The sequence below is a fragment of the Oncorhynchus mykiss genome, chromosome 4 (genome assembly GCF_013265735.2).
Source record: "Oncorhynchus mykiss isolate Arlee chromosome 4, USDA_OmykA_1.1, whole genome shotgun sequence".
In the NCBI taxonomy this organism is placed as follows: Eukaryota; Metazoa; Chordata; class Actinopteri; order Salmoniformes; family Salmonidae; genus Oncorhynchus; species Oncorhynchus mykiss.
Window position 1 is genome coordinate 42,515,529 of NC_048568.1, and position 20,026 is coordinate 42,535,554.

A 20,026-nucleotide genomic window follows, 5' to 3' on the forward strand; every position below is an offset into this window, starting at 1 on the left:
CTCAGTCGATCACAGCATCCAGACCCCCTCAGTCGATAACAGCACGCAAACCCCTCTGTCGATCACAGCACCCAGACCCTCTCAGTCGATCACAGCACCCAGACCCTCTCAGTCGATCACAGCACCCAGACCCCCTCAGTCGATCACAGCACCCAGACCCCCTCAGTCGATCACAGCACCCAGACCCCCTCAGTCGATCACAGCACCCAGACCCCCTCAGTCGATCACAGCACCCAGACCCTCTCAGTCGATCACAGCACCCAGACCCACTCAGTCGATCACAGCACCCAGACCCCCTCAGTCAATCACAGCACCCAGACCCTCTCAGTCGATCACAGCACCCAGACCCCCTCAGTCGATCACAGCACCCAGACCCCCTCAGTCGATCACAGCACCCAGACCCCCTCAGTCGATCACAGCACCCAGACCCTCTCAGTCGATCACAGCACCCAGACCCTCTCAGTCGATCACAGCACCCAGACCCACTCAGTCGATCACAGCACCCAGACCCCCTCAGTCAATCACAGCACCCAGACCCTCTCAGTCGATCCCAGAGCAGCAGTGTTCTACAAGCAGCATGCTAACTCAGGCTATATCCATTCTAGATGATTATGATGATGAGAAAATATGAACTGAAATAATGAACAGAAAGATTCCTGAGTGTGAAATCCCTTGTGAAGAGGACCTCGGAGAGACAGACAGCCATGGGACTGGACATTGTATGCATTCAGAACCATGGGGATTGATACAGACATGGGGATTGATACAGATGTGGTATGCATTCACAGCCATGGGGATTGATACAGACATGGGGATTGATACAGACGTGGTATGCATTCACAGCCATGGGGATTGATACAGACATGGGGATTGATACAGACATGGGGATTGATACAGATGTGGTATGCATTCAGAGCCATGGGGATTGATACAGACATGGTATGCATTCAGAGCCATGGGGATTGATACAGACATGGGGATTGATACAGACATGGGGATTGATACAGACATGGGGATTGATACAGACATTGGGATTGATCCAGATGTGGGGATTGATACAGACGTGGTATGCATTGTAAATCTGATGAGGAATAAAACTTGAATAAATGTTTCACTATGAAGGACACAACTGAATGTCATCTCGTGTCTGTCCAATTTAAAAATGATCTTCAGCCTTGCATATGGCCTATGGCCTATTCCCTCTGGGCCCTGGTCAAATGGCACCCTATTCCCTATGGGCCCTAGTCAAATGGCACCCTATTCCCTATGGGCCCTGGTCAAATGGCACCCTATTCCCTATAGGTCCTGGTCAAATGTAGTGCACTACATAGAGAATAGGGTGCCATTTGGGACACATCCCTTTACAACATAGTAAAGTGGGGAGATGAACAGGAGAAGTCAGGTTGTTGCACCTTTAACATTTGCCTGCGGACTGTCATTGAATGGAGTCTGTACAGTTGATGTAATGACTGCTCATATTCAACAGAGGGCGCTGGAACATAGGTGATATTGATCCTCAGAGCAGTGGTAGGCTACAGATTGAGGAAGTGCATTATCTGCAGCTAAGGACAAATGTTGATTGGCTCCAGTAAACAATTTATTTCTATTTTATACGGACTGTTTCCACAGGTTTTATGTCATTACTTTTCATTCGATATAATTTGATACAGATTCAAAAGTTCCAAAATGTTGTGTCCTGCTCAAGGTGTCCTGCTCAGGGTGTCCTGCTCAAGGTGTCCTGCTCAGGGGGCGGACTTAGTGATTTGGAGACGCCAGGCAGAGGCCAGTGTGATTTGTCAAACAAATCACTTTAAAAAAGTAGGTTACCTTCTAACAGTGCACTGTGCACCCGCCAACTTTCCTTCAATTGCAAGTGGATGAAACGATCTCACCGAAGAAAGCATCCAAGCGAGCGAAACAGCGCCCCTCAGTCTTACTATGTGTAGCGCATGTATCTGATGCTGTCTGGACAAAAGGAGTAATGACATGCTGTATGTACTATTTTTAGCCAGACAGCATCAGATACATGCGCTACACAAGACATGTTGTTTGCCACCACGACGATGGCAGTATTATCAGCAGCAAATGTATTTTTACTAAATAAATGCGTTAACTTATGTAATGTTTCTGTTAAAATTAAATATATGTTTATTTTCTCTGTCCCACTCTGAAAGCACCTCATTGCTTCAGATTAATTTCACGAAAGTCGCATTTGCAATCATACGGTGCGAAACAATTCACTGGAACTCTGTCAGGGTGGAATAGTCCATTATTATGAATGGGTGATTGATGACACTTGTTTCTACTATTATGAGAAACACGTGGAATATTGATATGAAATATGTGTATGGAAAGAAATGATTGATCTATTTTGAATCATTATTTGGCTGTATGGATTCATTAACCTTTTTGGAGTCCTTTTTTTTTGTCAACAATGTGGCCTTATTAACCTGGGCACAGTGGCCAGGAAACCCCCCCCTCCCTCCCCATTTCCTTTGACGCTTCCAGCAGATGTAGCTGCTACTGGACCAACCTGCCTGCTGGACCAACCTGCTGAAGCAAGACAGAATGAGAACGATGACCTGACAATGGTGGGACTCAAGTGGTGAAATTATATAAATAAAAAATACTAGTAAAAAATATATACAGTGGGGCAAAAAACATATTTAGTCAGCCACCAATTGTGCAAGTTCTCCCACTTAAAAAGATGAGAGGCCTGTAATTTTCATCGTAGGTACACTTCAACTATGACAGACAAAATGAGGAAAAAAAAAATCCAGAAAATCACATTAGTATTTTAATGAATTTATTTGCAAATTAAGTATTTGATCACCTACAAACAAGCAAGATTTCTGGCTCTCACAGACCTGTAACCTCTGTCCTCCACTCGTTACCTGTATTAATGGCACCTGTTTGAACTTGTTGTCAGTATAAAAGACACCTGTCCACAACCTCAAACAGTCACACTCCAAACTCCACTATGGCCAAGACCAAAGAGCTGTCAAAGGACACCAGAAACAAAATTGTAGACCTGCACCAGGCTGGGAAGACTGAATCTGCAATAGGTAAGCAGCTTGGTTTGAAGAAATCAACTGTGGGAGCAATTATTAGGAAATGGAAGACATACAAGACCACTGATAATCTCCCTCGATCTGGGGCTCAACGCAATTTTGACCCCACGGGGTGAGATCTTATCACAAGAACAGTGAGCAAAAATCCCAGAACCACACGGGGGGACCTAGTGAATGACCTGCAGAGAGCTGGGACCAAAGTAACAAAGCCTACCATCAGTAACACACTACGCCGCCAGGGACTCAAATCCTGCAGTGCCAGACGTGTCCCCCTGCTTTAGCCAGTACATGTCCAGGCCCGTCTGAAGTTTTCTAGAGAGCATTTGGATGATCCAGAAGAAGATTGGGAGAATGTCATATGGTCAGATGAAACCAAAATATAACTTGTTGGTAAAAACTCAACTCGTCGTGTTTGGAGGACAAAGAATGCTGAGTTGCATCCAAAGAACAGCATACCTACTGTGAAGCATGGGGGTGGAAACATCATGCTTTGGGGCTGTTTTTCTGCAAAGGGACCAGGACAACTGATCCGTGTAAAGGAAAGAATGAATGGGGCCATGTATCGTGAGATTTTGAGTGAAAACCTTCCATCAGCAAGGGCATTGAAGATGAAACGTGGCTGGGTCTTTCAGCATGACAATGATCCCAAACACACCGCCCGGGCAACGAAGGAGTGGCTTCGTAAGAAGCATTTCAAGGTCCAACCCCAAAACATCACTGCTCTAGAGGATATCTGCATGGAGGAATGGGCCAAAATACCAGCAACAGTGTGTGAAAACCTTGTGAAGACTTACAGAAAACGTTTGACCTCTGTCATGGCCAACAAAGGGTATATAACAAAGTATTGACAAACTTTTGTTATTTACCAAATACTTATTTTCCACCATAATTTGCAAATAAATTAATTAAAAATCCTACAATGTGATTTTCTGGATTTTTTTTCTCATTTTGTCTGTCATAGTTGAAGTGTACCAATAATGAAAATTACAGGCCTCTCTCGTATTTTTAAGTGGGAGAACTTGCACAATTGGTGGCTGACTAAATACTTTTTTTGCCCCACTGTATGCCCAGCTCATGAGGCCCCTTGATGAAGTGCGGCCTGACGCAATTGCCTCTTCGTCCGTAATGGTAAGTCTGTCACTGGTCCTGCAGCTGGAAGAACCCAAGTTAAATAGTCCGACTAGAATTATTATTTGACCCTCTTACAGAAATCGCCAGCTCGTAGTCCTTAAACCCGGAAATAAGTTAACCTCTGGTTCGTACAGCCATCCCTACGGGGAAAGTATAGGGTTTTGAGATAAATAACAAACGTGCTCTATGAGATATCAGTCAATTAACGTGACCTTTATGAAGTATGAAGCCTTCGTGTGTTTTGTGTTATTACATGAAATGCTTTTTAAAAAATGCTCAAAAAAGTGACATTAGCTGATAGAAATGATCTAGAACAAACCGTATAAATGATGTTCTAAGCCTTTGTTGACCACAGACCTCATTTTCAGAGTTTATCCAACAACCACTACAAAAACAAATGCCATTCATTTCCCAACAGGCTTTTGTCCAAGGAACCGTGGCGAGTTAGTGCCGACAAAAATATGACATTACTATTTCTCTCTATATCAGTAAAAAAAAAAAGTGCTTTACTTTCGTTCCCATGTCCTCCCATGTCCTGATCTAGCCTACCTGCTAGCCTACCTGCTAGCCTACCTGCTAGCTTACCTGCTAGTCTACCTGCTAGCCTACCTACTAGCCTACCTGCTAGTCTACCTGCTAGTCTACCTACTAGCCTACCTGCTAGTCTACCTGCTAGCCTACCTGCTAGTCTACCTGCTAGTCTACCTGCTAGTCTACCAACTAGCCTACCTGCTAGCCTACCTGCTAGTCTACCTGCTAGCCTATCTACTAGCCTACCTGCTAGTTTACCTGCTAGCCTACCTACTAGCCTACCTGCTAGTCTACCTGCTAGCCTACCCGCTAGCCTACCTGCTAGCCTACCTGCTAGTCTACCTGTTGTTCTGCCAGTTCCCCTTGCTTTTATTAATCCACAATAGTTAAAATTAAATTAATAAATGAACAACTGCTATCTAAAATGTATTTCCATCAACATACACATAATTGTAAATGGGTTTAGGCTACATTTTAAATGCACTAGAGAGAATACAAAACGTATAGAATTAATCTGCAAATGTACCACATTCAATAGAGTACCACAGTATGAGTCATAAGACCCATAAAACCTAGCGGTCAAACACGGAAACAGGTTCCAATAGTTTTTCAACAGTTCATTTTTCCCATAGGGGATTTGAGAAATACTTTAAATAATGTCTGTTTCGTGTGGGCTTACCCCGGTGTGTTTTAATAACCGTGTACATCTCTCTGGGACAAGGTGACCGTTATCAATATATTCACCGTTATCAATATATTCCCCTGTTTTTACCCCCCCCCCCCCCCCCCCGTCTTACATGCTAATTAGCTGCTAATGTAGCTATCATAAAGAACTACAAAATGCCATGATGATCTGGACTAGACTGACGAATCGAGGCAATTAACTATCTAGTGCTAGCTAAATATAGAAATACATAAATTGGCTACATTTCTTTAAATGCACTATTCTGTGAAATGTCTTGTGTAAGTTTTAAATTGACACAATACCTGTTAGCAAAGGTGTCAGCTAGAGATGACGTGCAGGAGCTTGCAGGGATTTGTAGTTTTGCATGATGTCTATTTTGATGGTAATTAGCATTTTTTTTAATTCTGAGATTCAAATCAAATAGAGCCAAATATATTGATAAAAGTCACCTTGTCCCAGAGAGATTTAAAAGGTTATTAAAACGGAATGTCAGAGTGAGCCTACTCAAAAATAAAACATCTCTGAGGAGGTAATTTGCTAATTTACATATTTTTGCGATTACTATTCACAAACAAGTTAGTCAGGAGAGTCTGTCCATAGCATATCAGTTGTATTAATGAGCCCTTATTTGAAGTGCCTCTAAAATTCTCTATGGGGAAAATGAATGGTAGAAAAACGTTTGGAACCATTTCCCTGTTTGACCACTAGGTTTTATGGGTATTATGACACCTCCTCTGTGGGGCTCTATGCAAGACTCCTCCAAAAAATGGGTGTGGCGGAGGGCTAGACACACCTTAACTTCGTGCCCGCCCCCATGTTCGATTCGCCCCCAACCCAGGCAGCACCGGAGAGCAACGGGTTAAAGGAGGCTGCGCTGCCCATCATTTCATCAGACCGAGACTCATGTTTCAGGGAACGAGAGTTTGAACTTGGTCCTATCGTCTGCCTGTTCGCTCGCTGCACCGCGCATCACTAGTAGTCGACTGTTGTAGCGTACGTAGGCTGGCTACTATCGTTTCTCTTTCTGAGCTAAAGCAAGCGGAGAGGGAAGGTATCCACCTGCCACTGAGACGCATCTAAGCATGGATGCTCTGAAATCAGCTGGAAGAGCGATTATCAAGAGTCCCGGAGTTCCGCGGCACACATGGGGCACCTCCAAGCACGAAAGTAAGTCCATCGTCAAATTCACACCGGTAAAAGCCATATATCGATGCAAAGAAACGGAAAAATTAGGCGATAGCACAATGCAACGAGACTAGCTGTCACAAGCAAAGGAAAGCACTGACTGTCTATCGTGTTCTATTGTCACCACTCTTGTTGGTATAGAAACTAAAGAACAGTAGATTCTGAGGTGGTGACATTTGTGTGTGATAGAAAACAATTGGTCGCAGTGTACCTTTTCTGAATTGCAATAGTGTAACGTTGTTTTTATTACCCGTTATCTATCAATAAAATATAGCCTTTTATTTCTCCCCACCAGACAATATGCATTTATTTTTGGTTATGTAAGTCTGCACACTCATGTGAGGAATCAATTATTTAAGCAGGTCAGCCTTTTCTAACTATGGTAAGTATCTTAATAACTAGACAATATATATTACTGTTGCTGTCTGAATTCATAAATATCAACAGACAAACTTCTATTTTTAGGATATCATTGACTCCTTGGTTTCATATCCTATAAGGCCTATAGCTATTCTTTGTTGTGTGAAATTCACAAGTGTTCACTGTCAAGTTAAATCCCAGTGGAACAATGCATTTCTCTTCCGCTTTACAATTCCCAGTGGGGTTAAAACTGTCTGTCAACTCGGTCCAGTCTGTAGAATACAGCAGGTTATAGAATGTACAATATCCTCTCTTGATGAGAAGAGAAAGGTCAGAGAGACAGGCCAGTAGGGGAAGAGAGAGAGGGAGAGACAGGCCAGTAGGGGAAGAGAGAGAGACAGGCCAGTAGGGGAAGAGAGAGGGAGAGACAGAGGGAGGGAGACAGGCCAGTAGGGGAAGAGAGAGAGACAGAGGGAGGGAGAGACAGGCCAGTAGGGGAAGAGAGAGAGACAGAGGGAGAGAGACAGAGGGAGGGAGAAACAGACATTATCTACCTCACTTGCTTTCGCAATGTTAACACGTTTCCCATGCCAATAAAGCCCCTTGAATTGAATTGAATTGAGAGGGAGACAGACAGAGAGGGAGAGACAGACCGAGACAAAGAGAGAGAGAGACAGACCGAGACATAGAGAGAGAGGGAGAGACAGACCGAGCCATAGAGAGAGAGAGAGAGAGACAGACCGAGCCATAGAGAGAGGGAGAGACAGACCGAGACATAGAGAGAGAGGGAGAGACAGACCGAGCCATAGAGAGAGAGAGAGACAGACCGAGCCATAGAGAGAGAGAGAGACAGACCGAGACATAGAGGGAGAGACAGACCGAGCCATAGAGAGAGAGAGAGAGAGACCGAGCCATAGAGAGAGAGAGAGAGAGACCAAGCCATAGAGAGAGAGAGACAGACCGAGGCATAGAGAGAGAGAGAGACAGACCGAGCCATAGGGAGAGAGAGAGACAGACCGAGCCGTAGAGACAGACCGAGCCATAGAGGGAGACCGAGCCATAGAGAGAGACCGAGCCATAGAGAGAGACCGAACCATAGAGAGACCGAGCCATAGAGAGAGACCGAGCCATAGAGAGAGACCGAGCCATAGAGAGAGACCGATCCATAGAGAGAGACAGAGCCATAGAGAGAGAGAGAGCCATAGAGAGAGAGCAATGTATGACCATATTAGAGAGACATATTTCCCTCAGATTACACAGATCCACAAAGAATTCGAAAACAAATCCAATGTTGATAAACTCTCATATCTACTGGGTGAAATTCCACAGTGTGCCATCACAGCAGCAAGATTTGTGACCTGTTGAGAAAAGGGCAACCAGTGAAGAACAAACACCATTGTAAATAAAACCCATATTTATGCTTATTTATTTTATCCTGTGTCCTTTAACCATTTGTACATTGTTAAAACACTGTATATATATATATAATATGACATTTGTAATGTCTTTATTGTTTTGAAACTTCTGTATGTGTAATGTTTACTGTTAATTTTTATTGTTTATTTCACTTTATATATTATCTACCTCACTTGCTTTGGCAATGTTAACACGTTTCCCATGCCAATAAAGCCCTTGAATTGAATTGAATGGAGAGAGAGAGACAGAGAGAGAGAGACCGAGACAAAGAGAGAGAGAGACAGACCGAGCCGTAGAGACAGACCGAGACAGAGACAGAGCCATAGAGAGAGACAGACCGAGCCAGAGAGAGAGAGAGACAGAGAGACAGAGACAGACTGAGCCATAGAGAGAAAGAGAGAGGAAAAAGAGGCTGTGACTGACAGTTGGTCTCTGGCTCATGGCAATGCTTGCTGCTGTGCGCTGTCACTCTGAAGTGTGAAGTGTTAGGTTGAAGAGTCTCTCCCTGGGCGAGAAAACACTCCTTCCTCAAGCCTCCACAAAAGCTCAGGGGAAGACAAAAACATACAGTACCAGTCAAACGTTTGGACACACCTACTCCTTCAAGGGGTTTTCTTTATTTTGTACTATTTTCTACATGGTAGAATAATAGTTAACACATATGGAGTCATGTAGTAACCAAAAAAAATCTACAGAAGATAGCCCTATTTGGTAAAAGACCAAGTCCATATTATGGCAAGAACAGCTCAAATAAGCAAAGAGAAATGACAGTCCATCATTACTTTAAGACTAGAAGGTCAGTCAATCTGGAAAATTTCAAGAACTCTAAAAGTTTCTTCAAGTGCAGTCACAAAAAAACCCATCAAGCGCTATGATGAAACTGGCTCTCTTGAGGACCGCCACAGGAAAGGAAGTGGAGCTACCTCTGCTTTAGAGGATAAGTTCATTAGAGTTAACTGCACCTCAGATTCAGCCCAAATAAATGCTTCACAGAGGTAAAGTAACAGACACATCTCAACTAGATGTCGACCGATTAATCAGGGTCTATTTCAAGTTTTCATAGCAATCGGTAATCGGCATTATTTGGACGCCTATTATGGCCGATTACATTGCATTCAATGAGGAAACTGTTTGGCAGGCTGATCACCTGTTACGCGAGTGCAGCAAGGAGCCCAGGTAAGTTACTAGCTAGCATTGATCGTTTTTTTATAAGATTTAATCTTCACACAATCACTAGTTAGCTACACATGGTTGATGATATTTCTAGGTTAACTAGCTTGTCCTATAATATAAAGAAAAATCCTTGAATGAGTAGGTGTTCTAAACCTTTTGACTGGTGCTGTATACCCAGGCTGCATCCCACTTGTCAACCCTATTCCCTATATTAAAATACAAGTGTTCATTGTTCATTCAGTATTGTTGTAATTGTCATTGCGGCGGCAGCGTAGCCTAGTGGTTAGAGCGTTGGACTAGTAACCGGAAGGTTGCAAGATCGAATCCCTGCCCCCTGAACAAGGCAGTTTAACCCACAGTTTAACCCACTGTTCCTAGGACGTTATTGAAAATAAGAATTTGTTCTTAACTGACTGGACTGGTTAAATAAATATAGTGCGTAGCCTTTGGGAATAGGGTGAAATTTGAGATGTAGACTTACATTTTTAATTTTTTAAAATTTTTAAATTCACCTTTATTTAACCAGTGTAGGCTAGTTGAGAACACGTTCTCATTTACAACTGTGACCTGGCCAAGATAAAGCATAGCAGTGTGAACAGACAACAACACAGAGTTACACATGGAGTAAACAATTAACAAGTCAATAACACAGTAGAAAGAAAAAAACGAGTCTATATACATTGTGTGCAAAAGGCATGAGGAGGTAGGCGAATAATTACAATTTTGCAGATTAACACTGGAGTGATAAATGATCAGATGGTTATGTACAGGTAGAGATATTGGTGTGCAAAAGAGCAGAAAAGTTAATAAATATAAACAGTATGGGGATGAGGTATGTAAATTGGGTGGGCTATGTACAGCTGCAGCGAGTACGGTACAGCGCCAGTCTAGTTAATCAAACCAGTTTCTGGATTAACAGTCATAAATCAAACATGATTGACTGCTATGAGAATAATATTTTTTTTTTTTAAACTTTAACCCCGGAAGCCCGGTTTCAGATTTTTATTGAATATTGCACCTAGACAATTGCAAATCCTTGGCTGACTGACTGACTGAGCAGACTGACTGACTGAGCAGACTGACTGACTGACTGACTGACTGAGCAGACTGAGCAGACTGAGCAGACTGACTGACTGAGCAGACTGACTGACTGAGCAGACTGACTGACTGACTGACTGAGCAGACTGAGATGACTGAGCAGACTGAGATGACTGAGCAGACTGAGATGACTGAGCAGACTGACTGACTGAGCAGACTGACTGACTGACTGACTGAGCAGACTGAGATGACTGAGCAGACTGAGCAGACTGAGCAGACTGACTGACTGAGCAGACTGACTGACTGAGCAGACTGACTGACTGAGCAGACTGACTCATTTCACAGTTAGAGACAGAGTCTGTGTCCCAAATGGCACCCTATTCCCTATATAGTGCACTACTTTAGACCAGAGATTTATTGGCCCTGGTCAAAAGTAGTGCACTACCGAATGGCACTAGGGTGCTATTCGGTATGCCAACAGAGATGTGCTGGACAGCCAGAGTGTCTTTGAAACCAATGCAGTATAAATGAATTCTTACATTTAAATGTGAGCCTGAGGGGTTTGGATATGCTCCTATTGGATTAATATTTGAATGATTCCCTAGTGTGTGTGTGTGTGTGTGTGTGTGTGTGTTAATGCATTATGTCCATAAATTAGGACACTAGCTGCCATAGTGACTAGTTAGTCATCTGGTAGTTAAGGACCTACAGACGGGTAGTTAGGGGCCTACAGGCTGGTAGTTAGGGACCTACAGGCTGGTATTTAGGGGCCTACAGGCTGGTAGTTAGGGGCCTGCAGGCTGGTAGTTAGGGGCCTACAGGCTGGTAGTTAGGGACCTACAGGCTGGTAGCTAGGGGCCTACAGGCTGGTAGTTAGGGGCCTGCAGGCTGGTAGTTAGGGGCCTACAGGCTGGTAGTTAGGGGCCTACAGGCTGGTAGTTAGGGACCTACAGGCTGGTAGTTAGGGGCCTACAGGCTGGTAGTTAGGGACCTACAGGCTGGTAGTTAGGGGCCTACAGGCTGGTAGTTAGGGGCCTGCAGGCTGGTGACTGCGTTGGGCCTTGAGGACCGTTAGAGCATCCAGATGTCTAAATCAATCATGTATTTTTGCTATCAGGGTGTAATTGGTGGCTTCAAAAACTGGCACAGGTTTGGTTTATAAACTATGTCTGCATTACGAAGATTAGTTAGTGATTAAGTAATACGAGAATATATTATCCACACACCATCATTATTATCATCACCGTCATTCAGTAGAATTATGAAACAGGGATTCGATCTTGCAACCTTGCGGTTGCTAGTCCAACGCTCTAACCACTAGGCTACGCTGCCACCCCAATGACAATTACAACAATACTGAATGAACAATGAACACTTGTATTTTAATATAGGGAATAGGGTTGACAAGTGGGATGCAGCCTGGGTATACAGCACCAGTCAAAAGGTTTAGAACACCTACTCATTCAAGGATTTTTCTTTATATTATAGGACAAGCTAGTTAACCTAGAAATATCATCAACCATGTGTAGCTAACTAGTGATTGTGTGAAGATTGATTGTTTTTTTATAAGATTTAATGCTAGCTAGCAACTTACCTGGGCTCCTTGCTGCACTCGCGTAATATGTGGTCAGCCTGCCACACAGTTTCCTCATTGAATGCAATCGGCCATAATAGGCGTCCAAATAATGCCGATTACCGATTGCTATGAAAACTTGAAATAGACCCTGATTAATTGGTCGACATCTAGTTGAGATGTGTCTGTTACTTTACCTCTGTGAAGCATTTATTTGGGCTGCAATCTGAGGTGCAGTTAACTCTAATGAACTTATCCTCTAAAGCAGAGGTAGTTCCACTTCCTTTCCTGTGGCGGTCCTCAAGAGAGCCAGTTTCATCACAGCGCTTGATGGTTTTTTTGTGACTGCACTTGAAAAAACTTTTAGAGTTCTTGAAGTTCTTGAAATCAAGGAATTTTATTTATATTATATGCAACGCAGGACAAGCTAGTTAACCTAGAAATATCATCAACCATGTGTAGCTAACTGTGGCTGGATGAGGGCTGTGACTGGATGAGGGCTGTGAGTATTGTGACTGGATGAGGGCTATGACTGGATGAGGGCTGTGACTGGATGAGGGCTGTGAGTACTGTGACTGGATGAGGGCTGTGACTGGATGAGGGCTGTGAGCATTGTGACTGGATGAGGGCTGTGACTGGATGAGGGCTGTGACTGGATGAGGCATTGTGACTGGATGAGGGCTGTGAGCATTGTGACTGGATGAGGCATTGTGACTGGATGAGGCATTGTGACTGGATGAGGCATTGTGACTGGATGAGGGCTGTGACTGGATGAGGGCTGTGACTAGATGAGGCATTGTGACTGGATGAAGGCTGTGAGCATTGTGACTGGATGAGGCATTGTGACTGGATGAGGGATGTGACTGGATGAAGGCTGTGAGCATTGTGACTGGATGAGGGCTGTGACTGGATGAGGGATGTGACTGGATGAGGGATGTGACTGGATGAGGCATTGTGACTGGATGAGGCATTGTGGCTGGATGAGGGCTGTGACTGTATGAGGGATGTGACTGGATGAGGGCTGTGAGCATTGTGACTGGATGAGGCATTGTGACTGGATGAGGGCTGTGACTGGATGAGGGATGTGACTGGATGAGGGCTGTGAGCATTGTGACTGGATGAGGCATTGTGGCTGGATAAGGCATTGTGACTGGATGAGGGCTGTGACTGGATGAGGCATTATTAGAGTGAATGTAGCTGGGTTCTGGCACATAGAGAAGGAGAGCTTTAGGTTTGCATTATTTAGCAGAACCAGGGTGGAGGAGAGACAGACACACACACACACAGAGACACACACACACACAGACACACACACACACACACACACAGACAGAGACATACACACACACACACAGACAGAGACATACACACACACACAGACAGAGACACACACACACACACACACACACACAGACACACAGACACAGAGACACAGAGACACACACACACATACACACAGAGACACACACACACAGAGAGACAGACTCACAAAGTGACAGCTAATGTCCAGAAGCTACTTAACTCTTGTGGGTTTGGAAGGATGACTGTCTTTCTGTGCCAGTGTGTGTGTGTGTGTGTGTGTCTCTCTCTCTGTGTGTGTGTGTGTCTCTGTGTGTGTGTGTATGTGTGTGTGTGTGTATGTCTCTGTCTGTGTGTGTGTGTCTCTCTCTGTGTGTGTGTGTTTTTGGTGAGTGTGTGGGCCAGTGATGTGTCAGAGGTGTCTGTTGGAACCATAACAAGGTTTAGCATGGCTGCTAGCTACAGAATGTGCCAAAACGGACAGTCTGTTGGTGTGATTTGATGTAAAGTAAATCACATGTTTATCTCTATCTCTCTGTAGGGCTATACCTCACTGTATGTACTGTCCAGCATTTTTAGAGATTATATTTTTTTTCTTCCACAGACAAAACATGTCCTACTAACCTTGTGCATATATAGAGCCTGGTGACACTGTACAAGGAAGTGGGACTTGAAAAGGGGTAGAGGTGTAAAATTGAGTCGGGAGGAAGAGAGCGACTGCTACGGCTGCATTAGATGGGAAATCAAATAAACATGTCCTATCACAGCGATTATTTATGGAGGGCCCAGTTGTAGGGCCCAGTTGTAGGGCCCAGGGGGGTGGGGGGGGGGATACCTAGTCAGTTGTACAACTGAATGCCTTCAACTGAAATGTGTCTTCCTCATTTAACCCAACCCCTCTGAATCAGAGAGGTGTGTCTTCCTCATTTAACCCAACCCTTCTGAATCAGAGAGGTGTGTCTTCCACATTTAACCCAACCCTTCTGAATCAGAGAGGTGTGTCTTCCTCATTTAACCCAACCCCTCTGAATCAGAGAGGTGTGTCTTCCTCATTTAACCCAACCCCTCTGAATCAGAGAGGTGTCTTCCTCATTTAACCCAACCCTTCTGAATCAGAGAGGTGTGTCTTCCTCATTTAACCCAACCCCTCTGAATCAGAGAGGTGTGTCTTCCTCATTTAACCCAACCCCTCTGAATCAGAGAGGTGTGTCTTCCTCATTTAACCCAACCCTTCTGAATCAGAGAGGTGTGTCTTCCCCATTTAACCCAACCCCTCTGAATCAGAGAGGTGTGTCTTCCTCATTTAACCCAACCCCTCTGAATCAGAGAGGTGTGTCTTCCTCATTTAACCCAACCCCTCTGAATCAGAGAGGTGTGTCTTCCTCATTTAACCCAACCCCTCTGAATCAGAGAGGTGTGTCTTCCCCCATTTAACCCAACCCTTCTGAATCAGAGAGGTGTGTCTTCCCCATTTAACCCAACCCTTCTGAATCAGAGAGGTGTGTCTTCCTCATTTAACCCAACCCTTCTGAATCAGAGAGGTGTGTCTTCCTCATTTAACCCAACCCTTCTGAATCAGAGAGGTGTGTCTTCCTCATTTAACCCAACCCCTCTGAATCAGAGAGGTGTCTTCCTCATTTAACCCCTCCCCTCTGAATCAGAGAGGTGTGTCTTCCTCATTTAACCCCACCCCTCTGAATCAGAGAGGTGTGTCTTCCTCATTTAACCCAACCCTTCTGAATCAGAGAGGTGTGTCTTCCTCATTTAACCCAACCCTTCTGAATCAGAGAGGTGTGTCTTCCTCATTTAACCCAACCCCTCTGAATCAGAGAGGTGTGTCTTCCCCCATTTAACCCAACCCTTCTGAATCAGAGAGGTGTGTCTTCCCCATTTAACCCAACCCTTCTGAATCAGAGAGGTGTGTCTTCCTCATTTAACCCAACCCTTCTGAATCAGAGAGGTGTGTCTTCCACATTTAACCCAACCCCTCTGAATCAGAGAGGTGTGTCTTCCCCATTTAACCCAACCCCTCTGAATCAGAGAGGTGTGTCTTCCTCATTTAACCCCTCTGAATCAGAGAGGTGTGTCTTCCTCATTTAACCCAACCCCTCTGAATCAGAGAGGTGTGTCTTCCTCATTTAACCCAACCCCTCTGAATCAGAGAGGTGTGTCTTCCTCATTTAACCCAACCCCTCTGAATCAGAGAGGTGTGTCTTCCTCATTTAACCCAACCCCTCTGAATCAGAGAGGTGCTGTGGGGAGGGGGGGGGGGCTGCCTTAATCGACATCCACATCTTCGGCGCCCCGGGGGAACAGTGGATTAACTGCCTTGCTCAGGGCCAGAACGGCAGATTATTACCTTGTCAGCTCGGGGATTCGATCCAGCAACCTTTCGGTTACTGGCCCAACACTCTATGTCCATTGGTATAGAGAGAGAGAGACTAGGGGAAATGTTATTTAGATAGGGAGAGAGTGGCACTAATCATTCTGCTGCCTGTGAGTCTGATGAATGACAGTACAGGAAGTGGGTGACACCAGACTGCTGTGCTCAGTCTCAGAGAGTAATAGTGAGGGGATGCGTTCCAAATGGAACCCTATTCCCTATGTAGTGCACTGCTTTTGACCAAGGCCCATAGGAAATAGGGTGCCCATTGGGACACGTGAATAGTGAGGTAGTGCATCTCCTGATGAATGCTGACAGGAGTTTGGTTCCCTCCCAGCTGACCTCTGTTAAAACAGTCTTACACTAGTTATCATTGTATTATTCTTCCACTGTAATGACAGCAGGTCAGAGGTTAAGTATCCTGTTGAGGTATTTCATTATTTAAGTAGTCTGAGCTTTACTGTCATGGTTATATGTCCTATGACCTGTAATGTCATGGTGGTTATACCTACTATAATGTGACCTGTAATGTCATGGTGGTTATAATTCCTATAGTCTGACCTGTAATGTCATAGTGGTTATAACTCCTATAGTCTGATCTGTAATGTCATAGTGGTTATAACTCCTATAGTCTGACCTGTAATGTCATAGTGGTTATAACTCCTATAGTCTGATAATGTCATGATCTGTAATGTCACGGTGGTTATAACTCCTATAGTCTGATCTGTAATGTCATAGTGGTTATAACTCCTATAGTCTGACCTGTAATGTCATGGTGGTTATAACTCCTATAGTCTGATAATGTCATGATCTGTAATGTCACGGTGGTTATAACTCCTATAGTCTGATCTGTAATGTCACGGTGGTTATAACTCCTATAGTCTGATCTGTAATGTCATGGTGGTTATAACTACTATAATCTGACCTGTAATGTCATGGTGGTTATAACTCCTATAGTCTGATCTGTAATGTCATAGTGGTTATAACTCCTACTACCTGTTTCACTATGCTTAATTTGAGCCGGGTCCTGGCACCTCTCAGATTTGACTTAGTTTAGCCTGGCACCTATTTGGCCAGATCCAGTACCTCTCGCGGCAATATTTCTTAAATGTTTCACAGTTCTCACTGTAAACATTCTAATAAAAGACAGCAAGTCCCCCCCCCCCCCCCCCCCCCCCCCCCCCGCCCCCCAGAAAGACCATCATGTAAACACTGATTCCAGACCTGCTCTCTTATTTATAGACATTGAGGTTATTTATTTATTTATTTTGTTTAACCTTTTATTTAAACTAGGCAAGTCAGTTAAGAACAAATTCTTATTTTACAAAAGACGGCCTACCCCTGGCCAAACCCCGGACGACGCTGGGCCAATTGTGCGCCCCCCTATGAGACTCCCAATCACTACCGGTTGTGATTCAGCCTGGATTCAAACCAGGGACTGTAGTGACGCCTCTTACACTGAGACGCAGTGTAAGGGAGAGAAAAGGCTCCGTTTTAATGTCAGCCCTTCGGCCAAGAAGAGAAAGCACAAAGCTCTTTCTGATGACTGTCATCTGTTGAGGTCAGGAGGATAGTCTGCGATTGGCTATGGGCAGGAGAGGACCACAGCACGTGGTCAGGAGAACGGTCCATCCCCTTGGATCTTGTCAGGGAGAATAGGAGCAAGGCGACCGTTAGAAGTTCCCAAAAGGTCAAACCTCACCAACTGCCACGGGGGACAGAGAGGACACTTCTTCTGGGGCTGCTCATCGCCATCTACAGGAGACACAGCCTTCAGCACAGCTCCAGAAGGAAGATAGAACAGACTTGTATGGCTATAGGCAAAGAGTAGGCCTATGAACCGAGCAGATTGTCTTCTTTTGTTTAGTCACATTTTTGAGCCCAGCAGCCGCAGCTCAATTCTATCCCAGTTACTTCCTATCTTTATTACTGCACCATCGTCTCGACCAATACGAGGAGAGGAGAGATCTGATCTGAAATAATATTTGGACTCCGACGTCATTAACCGTCATTAGATCAGAATATAGGGAACTGGGGGTATAGGAAGTAGCAAGCTGCTATTAGATCAGAATAGAGGGAACTGGGGGTATAGGAAGTAGCAAGCTGCTATTGGATCAGAATAGAGGGAACTGGGGGTATAGGAAGTAGCAAGCTGCTATTAGATCAGAATATAGGGAACTGGGGGTATAGGAAGTAGCAAGCTGCTATTAGATCAGAATATAGGGAACTGGGGGTATAGGAAGTAGCAAGCTGCTATTAGATCAGAATAGAGGGAACTGGGGGTATAGGAAGTAGCAAGCTGCTATTAGATCAGAATATAGGGAACTGGGGGTATAGGAAGTAGCAAGCTGCTATTAGATCAGAATATAGGGAACTGGGAGTATAGGAAGTAGCAAGCTGCTATTGGATCAGAATAGAGGGAACTGGGAGTATTATAGTGACAGGGAGATGAGTTAGTAATTAGAGAGACTGTTTCAGTCTGAAAGCTCTGTCTCTCCTTGGCTTCTACCCTCTTCTCCTCCAAGACCAATTATCCCCCTATTATCCCCCCCATGCCTCGTTAAACGACAGGAAGCCATGACTCAGGGAAATGTCACGACGAGGAAGAGGAGACATTCTGGTGGATGGATGGAGCAAGGGATGATGTGGGTATAATGAGGAGGGGAGAGAGACGGAGAGAGACAGGGAGAGGAGAGAGACAGGGAGAGGAGAGAGACGGGGAGGAGAGAGACGGAGAGAGACGAGGAGAGATACGGGGAGAGGAGAGAGACGGGAAGGAGAGAGACGGGGAAGAGAGAGAGAGAGAGGAGAGAGACGGAGAGAGACAGGGAGAGGAGGTGTAGAGAGGGAGAGGAGGTGTAGAGAGGGAGAGGAGGTGTAGACAGGGAGAGGAGAGACAGAGACAGGGAGAGGAGAGACAGAGACAGGGAGAGGAGAGACAGAGACAGGGAGAGGAGAGACAGAGACAGGGAGAGGAGAGACAGAGACAGGGAGAGGAGAGACAGAGACAGGGAGAGGAGAGAGACAGGGAGAGGAGAGAGAGAGACAGGGAGAGAAGGAGAGAGAAGGTGAGAGAGAGGGAGAGGAGAGAGACACAAAGAGAGGGAGAGGAGAGGGAAGAGGAGTAGAGAGGTGGTGAGGGGAGAGGAGAGGAGAGGAGAGGAGAGGTGGGGAGGGGAGAGGAGAGGAGAGGATAGCGTGATGAGAGCTGCAGACGAACTACAGGCCATTGCAGTAGAGGAGGAGAGGAGAGGAGGGGAGAGGAGAGGAGGGGAGGGGAGAGGAGAGGAGAGGATAGCGTGATGAGAGCTGCAGACAAACTACAGGCCATCGCAGTAGAGGAGGAGAGGAGAGGAGAGGAGAGGAGAGGAGAGGAGAGGAGAGGAGAGGTGGGGAGGGGAGGGGAGAGGAGAGGAGAGGATAGCGTGATGAGAGCTGCAGACGAACTACAGGCCATTGCAGTAGAGGAGGAGAGGAGAGGAGAGGAGAGGAGAGGAGAGGAGGGGAGGGGAGAGGAGAGGAGAGGATAGCGTGATGAGAGCTGCAGACGAACTACAGGCCATTGCAGTAGAATAGGATGAACATTGATACGACAGTAATAGTGAATATAGTATTGCCTCAGAAGCACTGTAATGTACGTTGGAAACAACCACATCAACTAGTTATTTGAGGGGAATAAGGGATGTGAACTTTTCCTACTCATCTGGCCATGGCTTGATATTGAATGGTTCATCTGAATGTAGAAGTGATGTGGGTTTGTTTTAACCTGTCCAGTAACTACAACAGGATGGTAGTCTGTTTAACCTGTCCAGTAACTACAACAGGATGGTAGTCTGTTTAACCTGTCCAGTAACTACAACAGGATGGTAGTCTGTTTAACCTGTCCAGTAACTACAACAGGATGGTAGTCTGTTTAACCTGTCCAGTAACTACAACAGGATGGTAGTCTGTTTAACCTGTCCAGTAACTACAACAGGATGGTAGTCTGTTTAACCTGTCCAGTAACTACAACAGGATGGTAGTCTGTTTAACCTGTCCAGTAACTACAACAGGATGGTAGTCTGTTTAACCTGTCCAGTAACTACAACAGGATGGTAGTCTGTTTAACCTGTCCAGTAACTACAACAGGATGGTAGTCTGTTTAACCTGTCCAGTAACTACAACAGGATGGTAGTCTGTTT

General features: G+C 45.0%; 1 protein-coding gene across 1 annotated transcript in view; it reads left to right on the top strand.

Moving 5' to 3' along the window:
• The first annotated feature begins 6,257 nt into the window (after positions 1-6,257).
• Positions 6,258-20,026, top strand: part of si:dkey-71h2.2 (low density lipoprotein receptor adapter protein 1) — a 108,731-nt gene continuing 94,962 nt past the window's right edge. The window contains exon 1 of the mRNA XM_036976389.1: positions 6,258-6,585. Within this exon, the coding sequence (XP_036832284.1) occupies positions 6,501-6,585 (85 nt within the window). The 5' untranslated portion in view covers positions 6,258-6,500. The remainder of the gene's footprint in view (positions 6,586-20,026) is intronic.